The sequence below is a fragment of the Microcaecilia unicolor genome, chromosome 2 (assembly GCF_901765095.1).
Source record: "Microcaecilia unicolor chromosome 2, aMicUni1.1, whole genome shotgun sequence".
NCBI classification, from domain to species: domain Eukaryota; kingdom Metazoa; phylum Chordata; class Amphibia; order Gymnophiona; family Siphonopidae; genus Microcaecilia; species Microcaecilia unicolor.
The window spans coordinates 609,577,350-609,593,915 of record NC_044032.1 but is presented as its reverse complement, the minus strand read 5'-3'; the positions used below and the strand labels follow the sequence as shown (position 1 = coordinate 609,593,915).

Below are 16,566 nucleotides of genomic sequence, written 5' to 3'. Positions count from 1 at the left end.
GGTATGCCTAGTACTGGATTTGGGGGGGGGGGGGGGGGTGTTAAAAATGACCAGCCCCGGGTGTCAACTACTCTAGCTACGCCACTGGGAGGCAGCGCTGGTGGTTGGGAGGCGGGGATAGTGCTGGGCAGACTTATACAGTCTGTGCCAGAGCCGGTGGTTGGAGGCGGAACTGGTGGTTGGGAGGCAGGGATAGTGCTGGGCAGACTTATACGGTCTGTGCCAGAGCCGGTGGTGGGAGGCGGGGCTGGTGGTTGGGAGGCGGGGATAGTGCTGGGCAGACTTATACGGTCTGTGCACTGAAGAGTACAGGTACAAATCAAAGTAGGGTATACACAAAAAGTGGCACATATGAGTTGTCTTGTTGGGCAGACTGGATGGACCATGCAGGTCTTTTTCTGCTGTCATCTACTGTTACTATGTTACATATAAGACTTCTCTGATTCACTGGCACTGTGTGCTAAGAGGTCACCACATGCATGCGCCAGTCAGGTGACATCTGATGCTTATGCTTATGTCAGAGCTGAGGTCTGCGCATCAGCCCGGAACCAGAGAGGATTAACAGTAATAGTAAATGACAGCAGATAAAAACCGGAACGGTCCATCCAGTCTGCCCAACAGTCACAATCATTATCAATTCATGATTAAATCAACAATGACTGTGATATTATATATGTGATTATGGTCTTTCTGTGGCATTTCTGGGACATAGACCATAGAAGTCCGCCTGGCCCTATCCTTATGTTCCAAATGCTGGAGTTGCCCTCAAAGCCCACTCCAGCCTATTCATCTTCTCATTTGCGGGACACACTGTAAAAGTCTGTCCAGAACTGTCCTCATGTTCCAGCCACTAAAGTTGCTGTCTAAACCCTTTCCAGCCCATCCAAAACCAGATTGCCATATATGAGACACAGACCGTACAGGTCTCCCGGTATCGGCCCTAGTTCATCACAGCCAGAGTCACCATGTAAGTGTCACACGACACATCCACACACATGCAGCCATTTAAGTTTAGTTTTTTTATAACTTCCATTTTCGAAATAGAGATCCTCTGTGTTCATCCCATGCCTTTTTGAATTTTGTCACCATTTGTATCTCTACCACCTCCTTAATGGAGGCTTTTCACATCTGTGCTGTTAAAGCAAGGAGGAGGAGGAGACAGCACTCAAAGAACTTGGTACTCAGTAGGTGAGAGGCTGGCGCAAGTGCAGCGTACACTTCCACGGGAACCCCACAGGAACTGCTTCCGTCCCGACGGGAACCCCACAGGAACTGCTTCCGTCCCCCATGGGATCCCCGCAGAACTGTTTCCGTCCCTGCGGGAATCCCGCGGGTTCCGCGGGATTCCTGCAAACCCCGTTCCTGTGCAAGTCTCTAATTTGGACACATATTTTGGTAGGCATAATAGCAAGAAAAGTATCACAGTACAGAGCACTATTGGCTCACTGGTAAAGTCCTGAGTTGTAACAACTCAGGCAATGATGGTAGGTCCTGGAGCTGGAGAAGTACTGTTGTCTAGACTCAGATACAACATGAGGGAGAAATGTGATATGATAGGGAGGAAGGGGTCACAGTAATTGCTGTTTTTTTTTCAGGAAAGGTGATGGTCATGTCGTTATGGAGAAATGACAGCGATAGGATTATTGTGCTAGAAAGAACTTTGTATGACGCCACTAGGAAGTTGGAACATTCTAGGAACTGTGAAAAAGAATGATGTAGTTTTTGTACAGTAGGAGAGAGGAGAAGAAAGATCATGGTAATGGCAATGTGGAAGAAGAAGAAAGGATTAGTGCATACAAAGTCCACTATAAGCGAAAATGAGAACGAGCCATTATATGGAGAGAAACGTAACAACAGAAGATTGTGTGAGAGAGTAAGAGAGAAAACATGATTAGGATTAAAGTATAGGCATCATAGAAAAAAGATTAAAGATATTGTAAATGGATACATAAGACAATACACGACAAGCATTGCATTTACCTGTAACAGATGCTTTCCATAGTTAGAAGGATTGATCTGGAACACAGATAGGTGATGTCATTGCACACTGCTGAAACAAGATAACTTTCCCAGAGTTCAGAATTTAGTGTATAGTTCTGAGCCTGTGCACAGCAGTCTCCTCAGCTCCTCTGTTAGTTCCACAGCTCAAGAATTAATGCAATCCTTAGGGAAGTGGGAGGAATTGTGTACTTGATCAATTCTGCTGTCTATGGAAAACATTAATTACAGATAAACAAAAATGCTTTTTTCACTGACATGTGGGTGACTCCCAAGCTCAGGGCTGCTCATCTGTTTTGTATTATTTATTGCAGAGAAGCAGCCCACATATAGGAAAAAAAAAAGCGTGAAAGTTGCAGGTTCACATAGGCAGACTGCTCAGCAGATCTCAAACAAAGCAGTTGTGCGAATTAATGGGAACTCGTAGGAATGATTATATCATCATGAGATTTCACTTTAGTGATGAGTGGAGCACAAGTTGTTCATAACCAGATTGGATGCAGAATGGTAGCCAAATTGCCTAAGTTCTTCTGGTGATTGGAATGCCAAATCTGTTGGGGGGTCAAAGGACACAAACAGCTGTGCAGTCTTTCTGATTGATTCAGATCTTTTGAGGTAGTAACCCAGAGCCAATTTACAGTCCTTGGGGAAGTTAAAGGATGGGTAAGGATTTATGCCCTGCTGTCCTTGGAGAACGCCTGCTACAGCTAAGAAACCCTTTCTTCAAGGGCAATCAGGACATTAAAATCTTCACTCATGGAACTCACTAACTACTGGCTGCCATCAACAGAAAAAAAGGGAATAATATAACTATTAGTGCTACAACAGGCAGACACCTAAGAAATTTTTGATGGTAACAAAACATTATTTCATCAGTTTTGTCTATCTTGGAAGCAGTCTGGAACTGAAAGAAATGGTCTTGGAGATTCTGGAGGACTGTCTGGCCAAACATCAGGGTTCTGCTTTACATTGTAATGCTAGGTGAATGTATAGACAGAAGTTTATGTTGCAGCCCTGTAAATCTCTTCTGTGGAAGCTAACCTCAAGTGGGCTAATGACACTGCCACAGCTGTGACATGACCCTCTAGCATCAGGCCTGCCTAGGCATGTGAAGGAAATGCAGTCTGCCTGCAAACTGAAAAGTGTATATTTGCTGATGGCAGCCCCCATTCTGTAGGGGTCAAAAGAAACCAAAAGATAGGTGGATGTTCTATAGGCTTTAGTCTACTCCAGGTAGAAGGCCAAGGTTCTCTTGCAGTCCAAAGTTTGTAGTGCACTTTCATCCTTGTGGGCATGAGGGTTTGGAAAAAAATGGCAGAACTATTGACTAATTAAGATAGAAATCTGACACTACCTTGGGAAGGAACTTTGGATACGTACACAAAATCACTCTATTGCTGAAAAACAGTGTAAGGTGGAGCAACCACTAGAGCCCCAGGTTCAGGGAGAGCTGGAGATCTGGTGGGTCTCCAGCCCCCCCCAAACCCCAGAAAAAGACTCCCTGATGGTCCAGTGGCCGCCGGCCAAACCCCCCTCCCTCCCTCCCAGGGAGCGACAGGGGACGTCCAGCCCACCCCAACTCCCAGAGTTGTCTGCCACCGAATCCCTGGTAAAAAGAACCCCGAACCCCATCCCGGCCCCCCTACCTTAGTTGGAGGAGGGACGCAGCCTGCCTCCCTCCTCTTCCTTCGCCGCAAAATGGGATTCGGCGGCAGACAACTCTGGAAGTTGGGGTGGGCGGGAGGTCCACCCACCCCTGTCGCTCGCTGGGAGGGGGGGGGGTTGACCGGCGGCGGTGGCCACCGGACCACCAGGGGGTCTTTTTCTGGGGGGTTTGGGGGGGCTGGAGACCCACTGGATCTCCAGCCCTTCCGTTGCTCAGGACAGGGGTAGTCAGGGTCTGGTGGTCCCATGGACCTCCAGCCCCTGTGTTTGATAGGTTTGGGATTTTGACAGCCCAGACATGTCAAACAGGTGCGGGAGCATTGTGCTGAGCGCATGCTCGGCACAATTCGCCCGCACTTCTATCCCATGATCAGAGATAATTGCGCTGCTTAAATTTGCATGCATTATCTCTGATCATAAGTGTAATAGCGCCCCGCGCTGTTCCAGCGCTAGTTTAGAGTGCTGTTTGGAACAGCGCGAGGCTTTTGATCATGAGGGTCTGAGTAAATTAGCTTTATTTATTCAATAAAGTAAATTTCAGAAAATAAAGAGGTTTCAGGTGTTTGATGATGTGCCAATGTTATACTTCAAGGATATTGCACATTAAGAGGCTTTGACAGCGTGCAAAGAACTACTCTGTTATAATGAAAATGTGTGAAAGGTGGATTCATCACTAGAACCTAAAGCTAACTGATCCTGCGAGCTGAAGTGACCATCAACAAAAACAAGACCTTCCAGGTCAGGTACTTCAGAGCACAGGAATCAAGCAGCTCAAAAGGAGCTTTCATTAGCTGGGTGAGGATGAGGCTGAGGTCTCATGACACAAGTGGAGGTTTTATCGGGAGCCTTATCAACCAGAATCAGAGAGATGGAGGAGATACTCAAGCAGGTTCTGTGTAGGGCAAGTGAGAGAATCCACAGCCTTGCCCTCACACCAGACAGAAAACCTCTTCCATTTAAAATTATAACACCTCTTGGTGGAATCCTTCCTGGAAGCCAGCAGGATTTGTGAGACACCCTCAGGCAGTTGTAAAGACTGTGAGGGCCAGGGACTGGAGGCTCACTATTCCATGCTGGGCTTGCTTTGGGGTAGCTCCAGTCAAGTCTGGCCGGCTGGAAAATCCTGAAGCCTGGGGGAAAATCCTGAGTCCCATTCCTGTCAAGCCAGATCTGGTCCGGGATCTTGTTCTTGCCAAGCCATGCTCTGCTGTCAAGCCTCACCCTTCTTCATGACCTCAGCTGGGAGTGCCTTTATCAAGCACCTGGGAACTTTCTGGTTTGCCTTTGCAACAGAGGTCCTCAGAGGAGTTTTCCTTTGATGAGAGTTAGTTGCAGTGCTTCTTCCTGTTTTCAGCTTTGACCCTGCTAGCCTTTTGGATTATTCTACTGTCTGCTGCCTGCCTAGAGACCCGGCTTGGTTTTGGATTATTCTACTGTCTGCTGCTTGCCTAGAGACCCGGCTTGCTTCTGGACTTTTCTACTGTCGGCTGCCTGCCTAGAGACCCGGCTTGGTTTTGGATTATTCTACTATCTGCTGCTTGCCTAGAGACCCGGCTTGCTTCTGGACTTTTCTACTGTCGGCTGCCTGTCTGGAGACCCCAGCGTGTATTGCCTCAGCTGCAGTTCCTGTCCGGTGGTTCCTGGCCTGGGATTGACGGTACGTCTATTTTACCTTGTCTTGTGTTTGGGTGATTCTCCTGCTGCTGTCGCTCTGCGGCAGTGGTCCAAGGGCTCACTACCCAGAGGTTCTGCGAGAAACCTGACACTAGTTCATAAAATCATTCATGGAGACACACCAGCCTACATGTCAGACCTGATTGACTTACCACCCAGGAATGCCAAATGATCGTCCCACACATTCCTCAAACTTCACTTCCCTAGCTGCAAGGGCCTAAAATACAAACTAATGTACGCGTCAAACTTCACCTACTTGAGCACACAGCTATGGAACGCAGGCTTCAGTGGCTGCAGGCCAATTGAGAGCTAAGGGAAGTAAAAGAGACTGCACTCTTCAGCCCCCATTGAGCCACGGTCCTCCAACACACATGTGGTACTGAAGCCAAATACATTCCACATCCAGAGAACCTCCAGACCCTCCCATCAACAATGGATGCAGAGAAGAGCAAGGACATTTCCCCATAAAAGTCACCATACAATGAAATTTTGGTTTCTAGTATAATCTCAATAGACATATTGTAAAGTAATTTTAAAAAATCTATAAACAAAAAGGCACTCAGAATCTAGAGCAAATCTACCATGCCAGCACTATCTTCCTAAACAAGGATCCTACCACTGAAAAGTTAGTGTCCTAAGTATTATATTTATCGAGAAAACTGAACAAGCCAAATTACTACAGAATGCTACATAGATACTTCATGGTGACAGAATACCTCGGTCACATACAAACGCCAAATACAGAATAAGTAACCACAAACTCTATAAATATAAATGAAACTGAACCCCCAAGAAACCAGACCACGCATGTTATACAACACTAAAGAAACAAGAAAGAAAGAAAGGCATTTCCTCCTGTGCAAAACAAAGATAGCACATGCCAGGGATGGTGTTTAGAGTGGTGCAACTAGGGTAACTGTTCTTGGCTCTCTGGCCAGAGAGAGCCCCAAGCCTGCCAGAAGCTGAAGAATGGTAATGGGCTTTGGGGTCCTCATGTCTAACACCAACGCTGGCAAGATGTGCATGCCAAATCTGACATATTCTAATCACAAAATAGAAAATAAAAATACTTTTTTGTACCTTTTTGTTGCCTGGTCATTTTATTTTTCAATTATATTTGTCCCAGTCTTTGGTTTCTGCCTCCCTCTGTCTTTCCCGTTCATTTGACATTTCTTCTTTCTCCATGTCCACCATCCATCTGCCATCTCTATGTCCCTGTATTTCCTTGTCCAGCATCTCCCCTGTATTCATATCCCCGCATCAATCATCATTCCTTTGTGTACCCACGTACCCCATGCCCAGCATCTCCCTTCTGTGTTCCTATTCTCCCCCTTGTTGGTATCTACCCTCTGTGTCCATTGTATCTCTATTCCCATCTCCCCCCCACCATGTCCATTGTATCTCTATTCCTATATATCCCTCCCCCTCTCCGTGTCAGGCATTGCCCCTGTGCCCATATGCCATCCCAATAAAGTGTCTCACCTTTGTCCCTGTCCCCATGCTTCCACCCATTGCCTATCATCTTCTTTCTGTTTCTCTATATCTCCCTATATCCCCTTTCTCCCTCCCCCCCACCAATGTGTTCCTCTACTCAGACCCCACCCCAACCAGCTCCTTCTCTCTTCCCTCCCACTTATGCATCTGGCTCATTCTCCCACTGTGGGTTTAGCATTTGACCCCTTCCTTTATCGCCTTAGTCCAGGATCTCTCCTTTGCTCCAGCCTTCCTTTTGCAGGTCCACTTTTCTCCCCCTTCTCTCCATCCCTCCCCTGCATATCCAGCACCTCTCTCCCTTTGCTCAAGCCCCCCCTTGCATGTCCAGCATCTCTCCCCCTTCCCTCCTGCTACCCCTACATTCTAGCACCTTTCTCCCTTCCCTCCCATCCCCCACATATCCAGCACCGTAGGTCCACATCTCTATCATTTCTCTCCAGCACCTCCTTAAATGCCAAGTGCCTCTTCCTGGACCCTACCCTCCAACCCCCGTATGTCCAGCACCTCTCTCCCCTCCCACAGTTCTGGCACCTCCGCGTCTTCCTTACCCCCCCCCCCCCCATCCCCGCCACGTCACTTGATCTTCATGCTATCATCGGAAACTCCACACAGGCCTGTGTTGGGGCCTTCTCTCTCTGTCCCATCCCGCCCTGCCTGCGTAAAGAGGAAGTTGCATTAGTGGGTGAGACGCGGTAAAGAGAAGCGCCACTGCGGTGGGGGCAGGGGATGGTAAGAAAGATGTGGAGCTGCTGGAACTGCAAGAGGGGGGCTAGTGGTATGTTGAATATCCAAGACAGAACAGCAAGCACTGCTGCTATCCAGACAGCTATCCAGTTAAAAGCACAGTATTTTTGCTGTCTTAACTTTATCTGGATAGCTATCCAATTAGCTAAATGAATATCTCCACTTACAGTATAATCTGCAGTTATGCCCTAGTTTCACCCACAGACAGCCTAGCATTATTTGGATAGTGCCAAAGCAGTATGTGAGGATATTTACAGGTTTATTTTTGAAAGAGAAGGACGCCCATCTTTCGACACAAATCGGAAGATGGGCGTCCTTCTCAAAGGGTTGCCCAAATTGGCATAATCATAAGTACATAGGTAATGCCACACTGGGAAAAGACCAAGGGTCCATCGAGCCCAGCATCCTGTCCATGACAGCGGCCAATCCAGGCCAAGGGCACCTGGCAAGCTTCCCAAACGTACAAACATTCTATACATGTTAGTCCCGGAATTGTGGATTTTTCCCAAGTCCATTGAGTAGTGGTTTATGGACTTGTCCTTTAGGAAACCGTCTAACCCCCTTTTAAACTGCCAAGCTAACCGCCTTCACCACGTTCTCCAGAAACGAATTCCAGAGTTTAATTATGCGTTGGGTGAAGAAAAAGTTTCTCCGATTTGTTTTAAATTTACTACACTGTAGTTTCATCGCATGCCCCCTAGTCCTAGTATTTTGGGAAAGCGTGAACAGACGCTTCACATCCACCTGTTCCACTCCACTCATTATTTTATATACCTCTATCATGTCTCCCCTCAGCCTTCTCTTCTCCAAGCTGAAAAGCCCTAGCCTCCTTAGTCTTTCTTCATAGGGAAGTCGTCGCATCCCCGCTATCATTTTAGTCGCCCTTCGCTGCACCTTTTCCAATTCTACTATATCTTTCCTGAGATGTGGCGACCAGAATTGAACACAATACTCAAGGTGCGGTCACACCATGGAGCAATATAACGGCATTATGACATACTCACACCTGTTTTCCATACCTTTCCTAATAATACCCAACATTATATTTGCTTTCCTAGCTGCAGCAGCACACTGAGCAAAAGGTTTCAGTGTAATATCGACGACGACACTCAGATCCCTTTTTTGGTCCGCAACTCCTAACGTGGAACCTTGCATGATGTAGCTACATTTCGGGTTCTTTTTTCCCCACATGCATCACCTTGCACTTGCTCACACTAAACACCATCTGCCATTTAGCCACCCAGTCTCCCAGTCTCGTAAGGTCCTTCTGTAATTTTTCACAATCCTGTCGTGAGTTAACGACTTTGAATAACTTTGTGTCATCAGCAAATTTAATTACCTCGCTAGTTACTCCCATCTCTAAATCATTTATAAATATATTAAAAAGCAGCGGTCCTAGCATAGACCCCTGAGGAACCCCAGTAACTACCCTTCTTCATTGTGAATACTGCCCATTTAACCCCACTCTCTGTTTCCTATCCTTCAACCAGTTTTTAATCCCAATAGGACATTTCCTTCTATCCCATGACCCTCCAATTTCTTCTGTAGCCTTTCATGAGGTACCTTGTCAAACGCCTTTTGAAAATCCAGATACACAATATCAACTGGCTCCCCTTTGTCCACATGTTTGTTTACTCTTTCAAAGAATTGAAGTAAATTGGTCAGGCAAGATTTCCCCACACAAAAGCCGTGCTGACTTGGTCGCAGTAATCCATGTCCTTGGATGTGCTCTGTAATTTTGTTTTTAATAATAGCCTCTACCATTTTCCCCAGCACTGACGTCAGACTCCCCTGGAACCTTTTTTAAAAATCGGCGTTACATTGGCCACCCTCCAATCTTCCGGTACCACGCTCGATTTTAAGGATAAATTGCATATCACTAGCAGTAGCTACGCAAGCTAATTTTTCAGTTCTATCAGTACTCTATGATGAATACCATCCAGTCCAGGAGATTTGCTACTCTTCAGTTTGCTGAACTGCCCCATTACGTCCTCCAGGTTTAGCGTGAAGTCAGTAAGTTTCTCCGACTCATCCGCTTGAAATACCATTTCCGACACCAGTATCCCACCCAAATCTTCCTCAGTGAAGACTGAAGCAAAGAATTCATTCAATCTCTCCGCTACATCATTGTCTTCCGTGATCGCCCCTTTTACCCCTCGGTCATCCAGCAGCCCAACCGATTCTTTTGCCAGCTTCCTGCTTTTAATATACCGAAAAATTTTTTACTATGTTTTTTTGCCTCTAATGCTATCTTTTTTTCGTAATCCCTCTTGGCCTTCTTTATCTGCGCCTTGCATTTGCTTTGACACTCCTTATTTATTTATTTATTCATTGCATTTGTATCCCACATTATCCCACCTATTTGCAGGCTGCTTCTTGTTATTTTCAGACAGTTCCTTCCATTTTCTGAAGGTGTTTCTTTTAGCCCTAATAGCTTCCTTCACCTCACTTTTCAACCACGCCGATTTTGGGCGTCCCCAACTGCTTTCCGTCGTGGGGACGACCAAAGTTCCCGGGGGCGTGTCGGAGGCATAGCGAAGGCGGAACTTGGGCGTGCCTAACACGTGGGCATCGACCCATAATGGAAAAAAAGGGCGTTCCTGACGAGCATTTGGACTTTACCTAGTCCTGTTTTTCTTACAACCAAGCCACAAAAAGTTGCCTGAACTGACCAGATGACCACCGGAAAAAATCGGGGATGACCTCCCCTTACTCCCCCAGTGGTCACTAACCCCCTCCCACCCTAAAAAAATTCTTTAAAAATATTTTGTACCAGCCTCTATGCCACCCTCAAATGTCATACTCAGGTCCATTGCAGCAGTATTCCAGCTTGTTCCAGTCCTCCTGATCCCATTTTCCCACCGCTTGTTCCAGTCCATCGGCTCCAGTGTGTTCCAACCCGCCTGATCCAGCCAGCATGTTCCAGCTCGTTCCAGTTCTCCTGAGCCCAGCTTGTTCCAGCCCGCCTGATCCTGTTCCAGTCTATCGGCTCCAGTGTGTTCCAGTCCGCCTGATTCAGCTTCTTCCTGCTTGCCCCAGTCCACCGGTTCCAGCGTGTCCAGCTAGTTCCAGTCAGCCGATCCAGCCTTCCCCCTGCCTGGTCCTGTCCATCGGCTCCAGTGTGTTCCAGCCTGCCTGATCCAGCTTCTCCTTGCTTACTCCAGTTCATCTGCTCCAGCGTGTTCCAGCTCGTTCCAGTCTTCCTGATCCCAGCTTGTCCGTCTGCTCATCCTGACACAGTCCACCTGTTCCTGCTTGTTCCAGCTTGTCCATCTGTTCCTGCCTGTTCCAGCTTGTTTCAGCTCGTTCCGGCTTGCTGCAATCCATCTGCCTGTTAACACATCGAGTAACCTGCCTGCCTGCTTGCGAGCCTCTCAGCCATTGACTTACCTACCTGCCTGCTAGCTTATCAGCCATTGACTTACCTAATCACCAACCCAAAACCTAGCTTTCAAGCCCTATCTATCTGCTTAACACCTCAGTCATTACATAGTCACCTATTAACACCTGTTAACTGCTTAACACCTCAGTCACTACATAGTTACCTGTTACACCTCAGTCACCACCTATGGCCCCTGTCCATGTTCTCTTCCTTGCCCTGTCCCTTCCTAATCTTCTTTCCTCCCCACTCCCACTGTCTACCATTAGAACCCGCTGCCCTCCCACCCTGCCCGCCACCGCAATACCCTATTCACCTCCATCCCTCACCTCACCATCCCTCTTGTCCCCCTCCTCCTTCCTGGCTCTCAACCTTCAGCACTTCCTTCCTGTCATTAACCCATCCCCATTCCTCCTAAGTACACCCCGTCTTCGTCGCCCGACCTCCCCCACCCTCTTCCGCACTCTCTTGCTCCTCCTCCTGCTATCCGCGGGAGACATTAACCCTAACCCAGGTCCCCCTCACCTGTCCCCATCCTATCCTTGCGAACAATTCCGGGATGTCTCCAATCTCGTCTCTATTCCCCTCCTTCCCCTTCTCATGCGCCTTGTGGAATGCCCACTCAGTCTGCAACAAACTGTCTCTCACCCACGATCTCTTTATCTCTCGCTCCCTTCAACTGCTCGCCCTAACCGAAACCTGGATCTCCCCGGAAGACTCTGCCTCAGTTGCAGCCCTCTGCCATGGAGGCTATCTCTTCTCCCACACGCCCCGCCCAGTTAGCCGCTGCGGAGGCATTGGGCTACTACTCTCACCCTCCTGTAGTTTCCAACCCCTCCACCTACCGCAGTCTCACTGCTTCTCATCCTTTGAAGCCCATTCCATCCGGCTATTCTACCCGCTACCACTCAGAGTGGCAGTCATTTACCGCCCCCCGGATAAATCCTTCCCTTCCTTCCTCACCGACTTTGATGCTTGGCTCTCCGTCTTTCTTGACCCTTCATCTCCGTCCCTCATTCTCGGAGACTTTAACGTACACGCTGATGACCTATCTGACCCCCACGCTTCTAAGTTCCTCACCCTAACATCCTCCTTCAACCTCCAGCTGTGCTCCACCACCCCTACTCACCGTGATGGCCATTGTCTTGACCTCGTCCTCTCCTCCTCCGGCTCACCCTCCAATTTCCACGCCTCAGCTCTTCCTCTCTCCGATCATCACCTGATCACATTCACATTTCTTTACCCTCCCCTCCACCCCGTCCAACTTTAACCACCACCTCCAGGAACCTCCAGGCTATTGACCCCTCCACCTTATCATCTACTATCTCTAATCTCCTCCCCTCCATCACGTCCTCCGAAACTGTCGACAAAGCGGTCTCCGCTTACAATACCGCTCTCTCCTCTGCTTTGGACACCCTCGCACCATCCATCTCCCGTCCCACAAAGTGCACCAATCCCCAGCCCTGGCTGACTCCTTGCATCCGTTACCTTCGCTCCTGCACCCGATCCGCTGAGCGCCTCTGGAGGAAATCTCGTACCCTTTTAGACTTCCTCCACTACAAATTCATGCTATCCTCCTTCCACTCCTCCCTATTCCGTGTAAAACAGGACTATTACATCCAATTGACCAATTCTCTCAGCTCCAACCCTCATCGTCTCTTCACCACCCTTAACTCCCTCCTAAAAGTGCCCCCCGCTCCTACTCCCCCTTCTCTCTCTCCTCAATCACTGGCCGACTACTTCCGCAACAAAGTGCAAAAGATCAACCTTAAGTTCACGACCAAGCCGCCACCACCTCCTCTTCACCCTTTAACCCTCTCCCTCAACCAACCTACCCAGACCTCTTTCTCCTCCTTTCCTGAGATCACCGAGGATGAAACTTCCCGCCTTCTTTCCTCCTCGAAATGCACCACCTGTTCCTCTGATCCCATCCCCACCAACCTACTCAACACCATCTCCCATACTGTCACCCCCTCCCATCTGTCGCATCCTTAACCTCTCTCTCTCCACTGCAACTGTCCCTGACACCTTCAAGCACGCCGTTGTCACACCTCTCCTCAAAAAAACCTTCACTTGACCCTACCTGCCCCTCCAACTACCGCCCCATCTCTCTTTTACCCTTCCTCTCCAAAATACTTGAGCGCGCCATTCACAGCCGCTGCCTTGATTTTCTCTCCTCTCATGCCATCCTCGATCCACTTCAATCCGGTTTTCGCCCTCTGCACTCGACAGAAACGGCATTCTCTAAAGTTTGCAATGACCTGCTCCTGGCCAAATCCAGAGGTCACTACTCCATCCTCATCCTCCTCGATCTTTCCGCCGCGTTTGACACTGTCAATCATGATTTACTTCTTGCCACGCTGTCCTCTTTTGGGTTCCAAGGCTCTGTCCTCTCCTGGTTCTCCTCTTATCTCTCCCACCGCACCTTCAGGGTACACTCCCATAGATCTTCCTCCACTCCCATCCCACTATCTGTTGGAGTTCCCCAGGGATCTGTCCTTGGACCCCTTCTTTTCTCAATCTACACCTCCTCCCTGGGCTCGCTGATCTCGTCTCATGGTTTTCAGTATCATCTTTATGCTGATGACACCCAGCTATACCTCTCCACACCTGACATCACCGCGGAGACTCAGGCCAAGGTATCGGCCTGTTTATCCGACATTGCGGCATGGATGTCCAACCGTCACCTTAAACTGAACATGTCGAAGACCGAGCTCCTCGTCTTTCCTCCTAAACCCACTTCTCCTCTTCCTCCACTCTCTATCTCAGTTGATAACACCCTCATCCTCCCCGTCCCATCTGCCCGCAACCTCGGAGTCATCTTTGACTCCTCCCTCTCCTTCTCTGCGCATATCCAACAGACTGCCAAGACCTGTCGCTTCTTCCTCTTCAACATCAGCAAAATTCGCCCTTTCCTCTCTGAGCACACCACCAGAACTCTCGTCCACGCTCTCATTACCTCTCGCCTTGATTACTGCAACTTACTCCTCACCGGCCTCCCACTCAGCCATCTATCCCCCCTTCAATCCGTTCAGAACGCTGCCGCACGTCTTATATTCCGCCAGAACCGATATACTCATATCACCCCTCTCCTCAAATCACTTCATTGGCTTCCGATCAGATATCACATACAATTCAAGCTTCTCCTCCTTACCTACAAATGCACTCAGTCTGCGGCTCCTCACTACCTCTCCACCCTCATCTCCCCTTATGTTCCCGCCCGTAACCTCCGCTCACAGGACAAAGCCCTTCTCTTAGTACCCTTCTCCACCACTGCCAACTCCAGGCTCCGCTCATTCTGCCTTGCCTCACCCTATGCCTGGAACAATCTTCCTTTACCCAAATGCCATGCCCCCTCCCTTCCCATCTTCAAATCTCTGCTTAAAACTCACCTCTTCAATGCTGCCTTCGGCGCCTAACCGCTTGAGAAATACAGAATGCCCCAATCTATCCACCCTATCAGATTAACTGTTCACTTGTCCTCTAGATTGTACACTTGTCTTTAGATTGTTCTCTTGTCTTTTAGATTGTAAGCTCTTTGAGCAGGGACTGTCCTTCTATGTTTAAATTGTACAGCGCTGCGTAACCCTAGTAGCGCTTTAGAAATGTTAGTAGTTAGTAGTAGTATGCAGGTACCTGGACCAGTTTTAGTGGGTGCAGTGCACTTCAGCCAGGCCACCCAGGCCCATCCCCCCTACATGTTACACTTGTGGTGGTAAATGTGAGCCCTCCAAAACCCACCACAGGCCCACTGTACCCACATCTAGGTGCCCCCTTCACCCGTAAGAGCTATGGTAGTGGTGTACAGTTGTGGGTAGTGGGTTTTGGGGGCGGGTGGGGGGCTCAGCACACAAGGTAAGGGAGCTATGTACCTGGGAGCAATTTCTGAAGTCCACTGCAGTGCCCCCTAGGGTGCCCGGTTGGTGTCCTGGCAGGGGGACCAGTGTACTACGAATGTTGGCTCCTCCCACGACCAAAGGGCTTGGATTTGGTCGTTTCTGAGATGGGCGTCCTTGGTTTCCATTATCGCTGAAAATCAGAAACAACCAAGTCTAGGGACGACCATCTCTAAGGGTGACCTACATTTCCAGAGTTGGGTGTCCCCGACCGTATTATCGAAACGAAAGACGGACGTCCATCTTGTTTCGATAATACGGGTTTCCCCAACCCTTTGCCAGGACGTCCTGCGAGGCCGTCCTCAGGAAAACTTGGGCGTCCTTTCGATTATGCCCCTCTTAGTACAACTATCTGGAAGTATTGCTGAATATCCTCAGATTGTCATGACTAACAGAAAATATCTGGCTAACTGCCTCAGTTATCTAGAAATTTCCCTTTCAATATTTAGTCTGTAATTTAATTGCACGATAAAAACTGATGTAGCAAAGATACTTCTCATTGCCTTTTTTGACTGTTCCCTTTTTTCTGATAATTCTTCCATTTCTTTTCTTCTCCTGTCTTCTTCGTCCTTTAATTTCCAAAGACTTTTCTGAAGTTCCTTTGCTTTCATTGCTTTCCAGGATTTGAATGAAGCTAATGCTTCGTCTTTCTTAGTGCCACCATCCTACATAAGAAATGTTAATTGAAATTTTGTTAGTTTTGTCTTTTAGGTCACATTACATTTAGGGATTGGTTTATTAAGGCTCTCTCCTCCTCTTAGGTCTATGGGAAGATTATTTAGTAAATGAGGACCTTAAAAACAGTTGACCAGCAGTTAGAAGTCAAGCAAAATAACCAGCTGCAGAGTCATTTCAATCAAATTCAGATTTTTAACCAGTTTCAGTTTCAGCCATGCTCTTTCTTACCACATCTGTCACTCTCAAATCTTAGATGAAAAACAACAAAGCAGTGGAATCAAATGTATTTATTGGAACAATAAATACATTTGATTCCACTGCTTTGTTGTTTTTCATCTACTGTTTTGTAAGCAGTTGTGTGCCTTTTTGTTTTTTTTTTTTTGTTACTCTCAAATCTTATAAACCTCGTTTTTAGAAAAAAAAATTGTATGGGGGTATATTCAACAGACTACAAAGTGGCTAAGATATTGAGGTATTATTTTATACAGCCTATTTTAGGAACATTTTGAAATTGGCTGAAAATTGGCTTGAAGACACCTTATTAGCAGTACATAAAATGGTGGTTGAGCAACTCTGAAGGTTTCTGTGCCTTGATCCCATGCCCACCCTAAAACCACATTTTAAAAAAATCTGCTTAACATGGTGCTATGATTTCTCTGTAGATGTAGGAGAGGTAAACCGAAGTAGGAGAGAGGAAACTTAGGAGAGGGAAACCGAAGTAGATCAAATCGTCTAATTTTTAGTCCTGGACAGTTTTGTTTTGTTCCATTATGGCTGAAAAACGTCTAATTCTTAGGAACTTCCAAGTCCTGCCCCTCACACACCCTCTTGAGATTTGGACACACTTCTGATGGACTTCATAGAAAAACGTATAAAAATAGGTTTTGAAAATACTGATTTGGACATTTTTGTGAGAAAAACATCCAAATGCTGCTTTATGCCACTTTTTAGACGTTTTTCTGTTTTGAAAATGAGCCCAATAGTGTCCCATTGTTTGTTCTTTCCACTAGGTCTCTGAGATGCCTATTATATCTACCT

At 47.6% G+C, this 16,566-nt stretch overlaps 1 protein-coding gene across 3 annotated transcripts in view; it reads right to left on the bottom strand.

The window, feature by feature from the left end:
* Window positions 1-16,566, bottom strand: part of MAP9 (microtubule associated protein 9) — a 244,704-nt gene that overhangs the window by 69,322 nt on the left and 158,816 nt on the right. For all 3 annotated transcript variants that reach the window (XM_030191616.1, XM_030191617.1, XM_030191618.1), the window contains one exon: window positions 15,354-15,515. In XM_030191616.1, coding sequence (XP_030047476.1) covers window positions 15,354-15,515 — 162 coding nt within the window. The remainder of the gene's footprint in view (window positions 1-15,353; window positions 15,516-16,566) is intronic.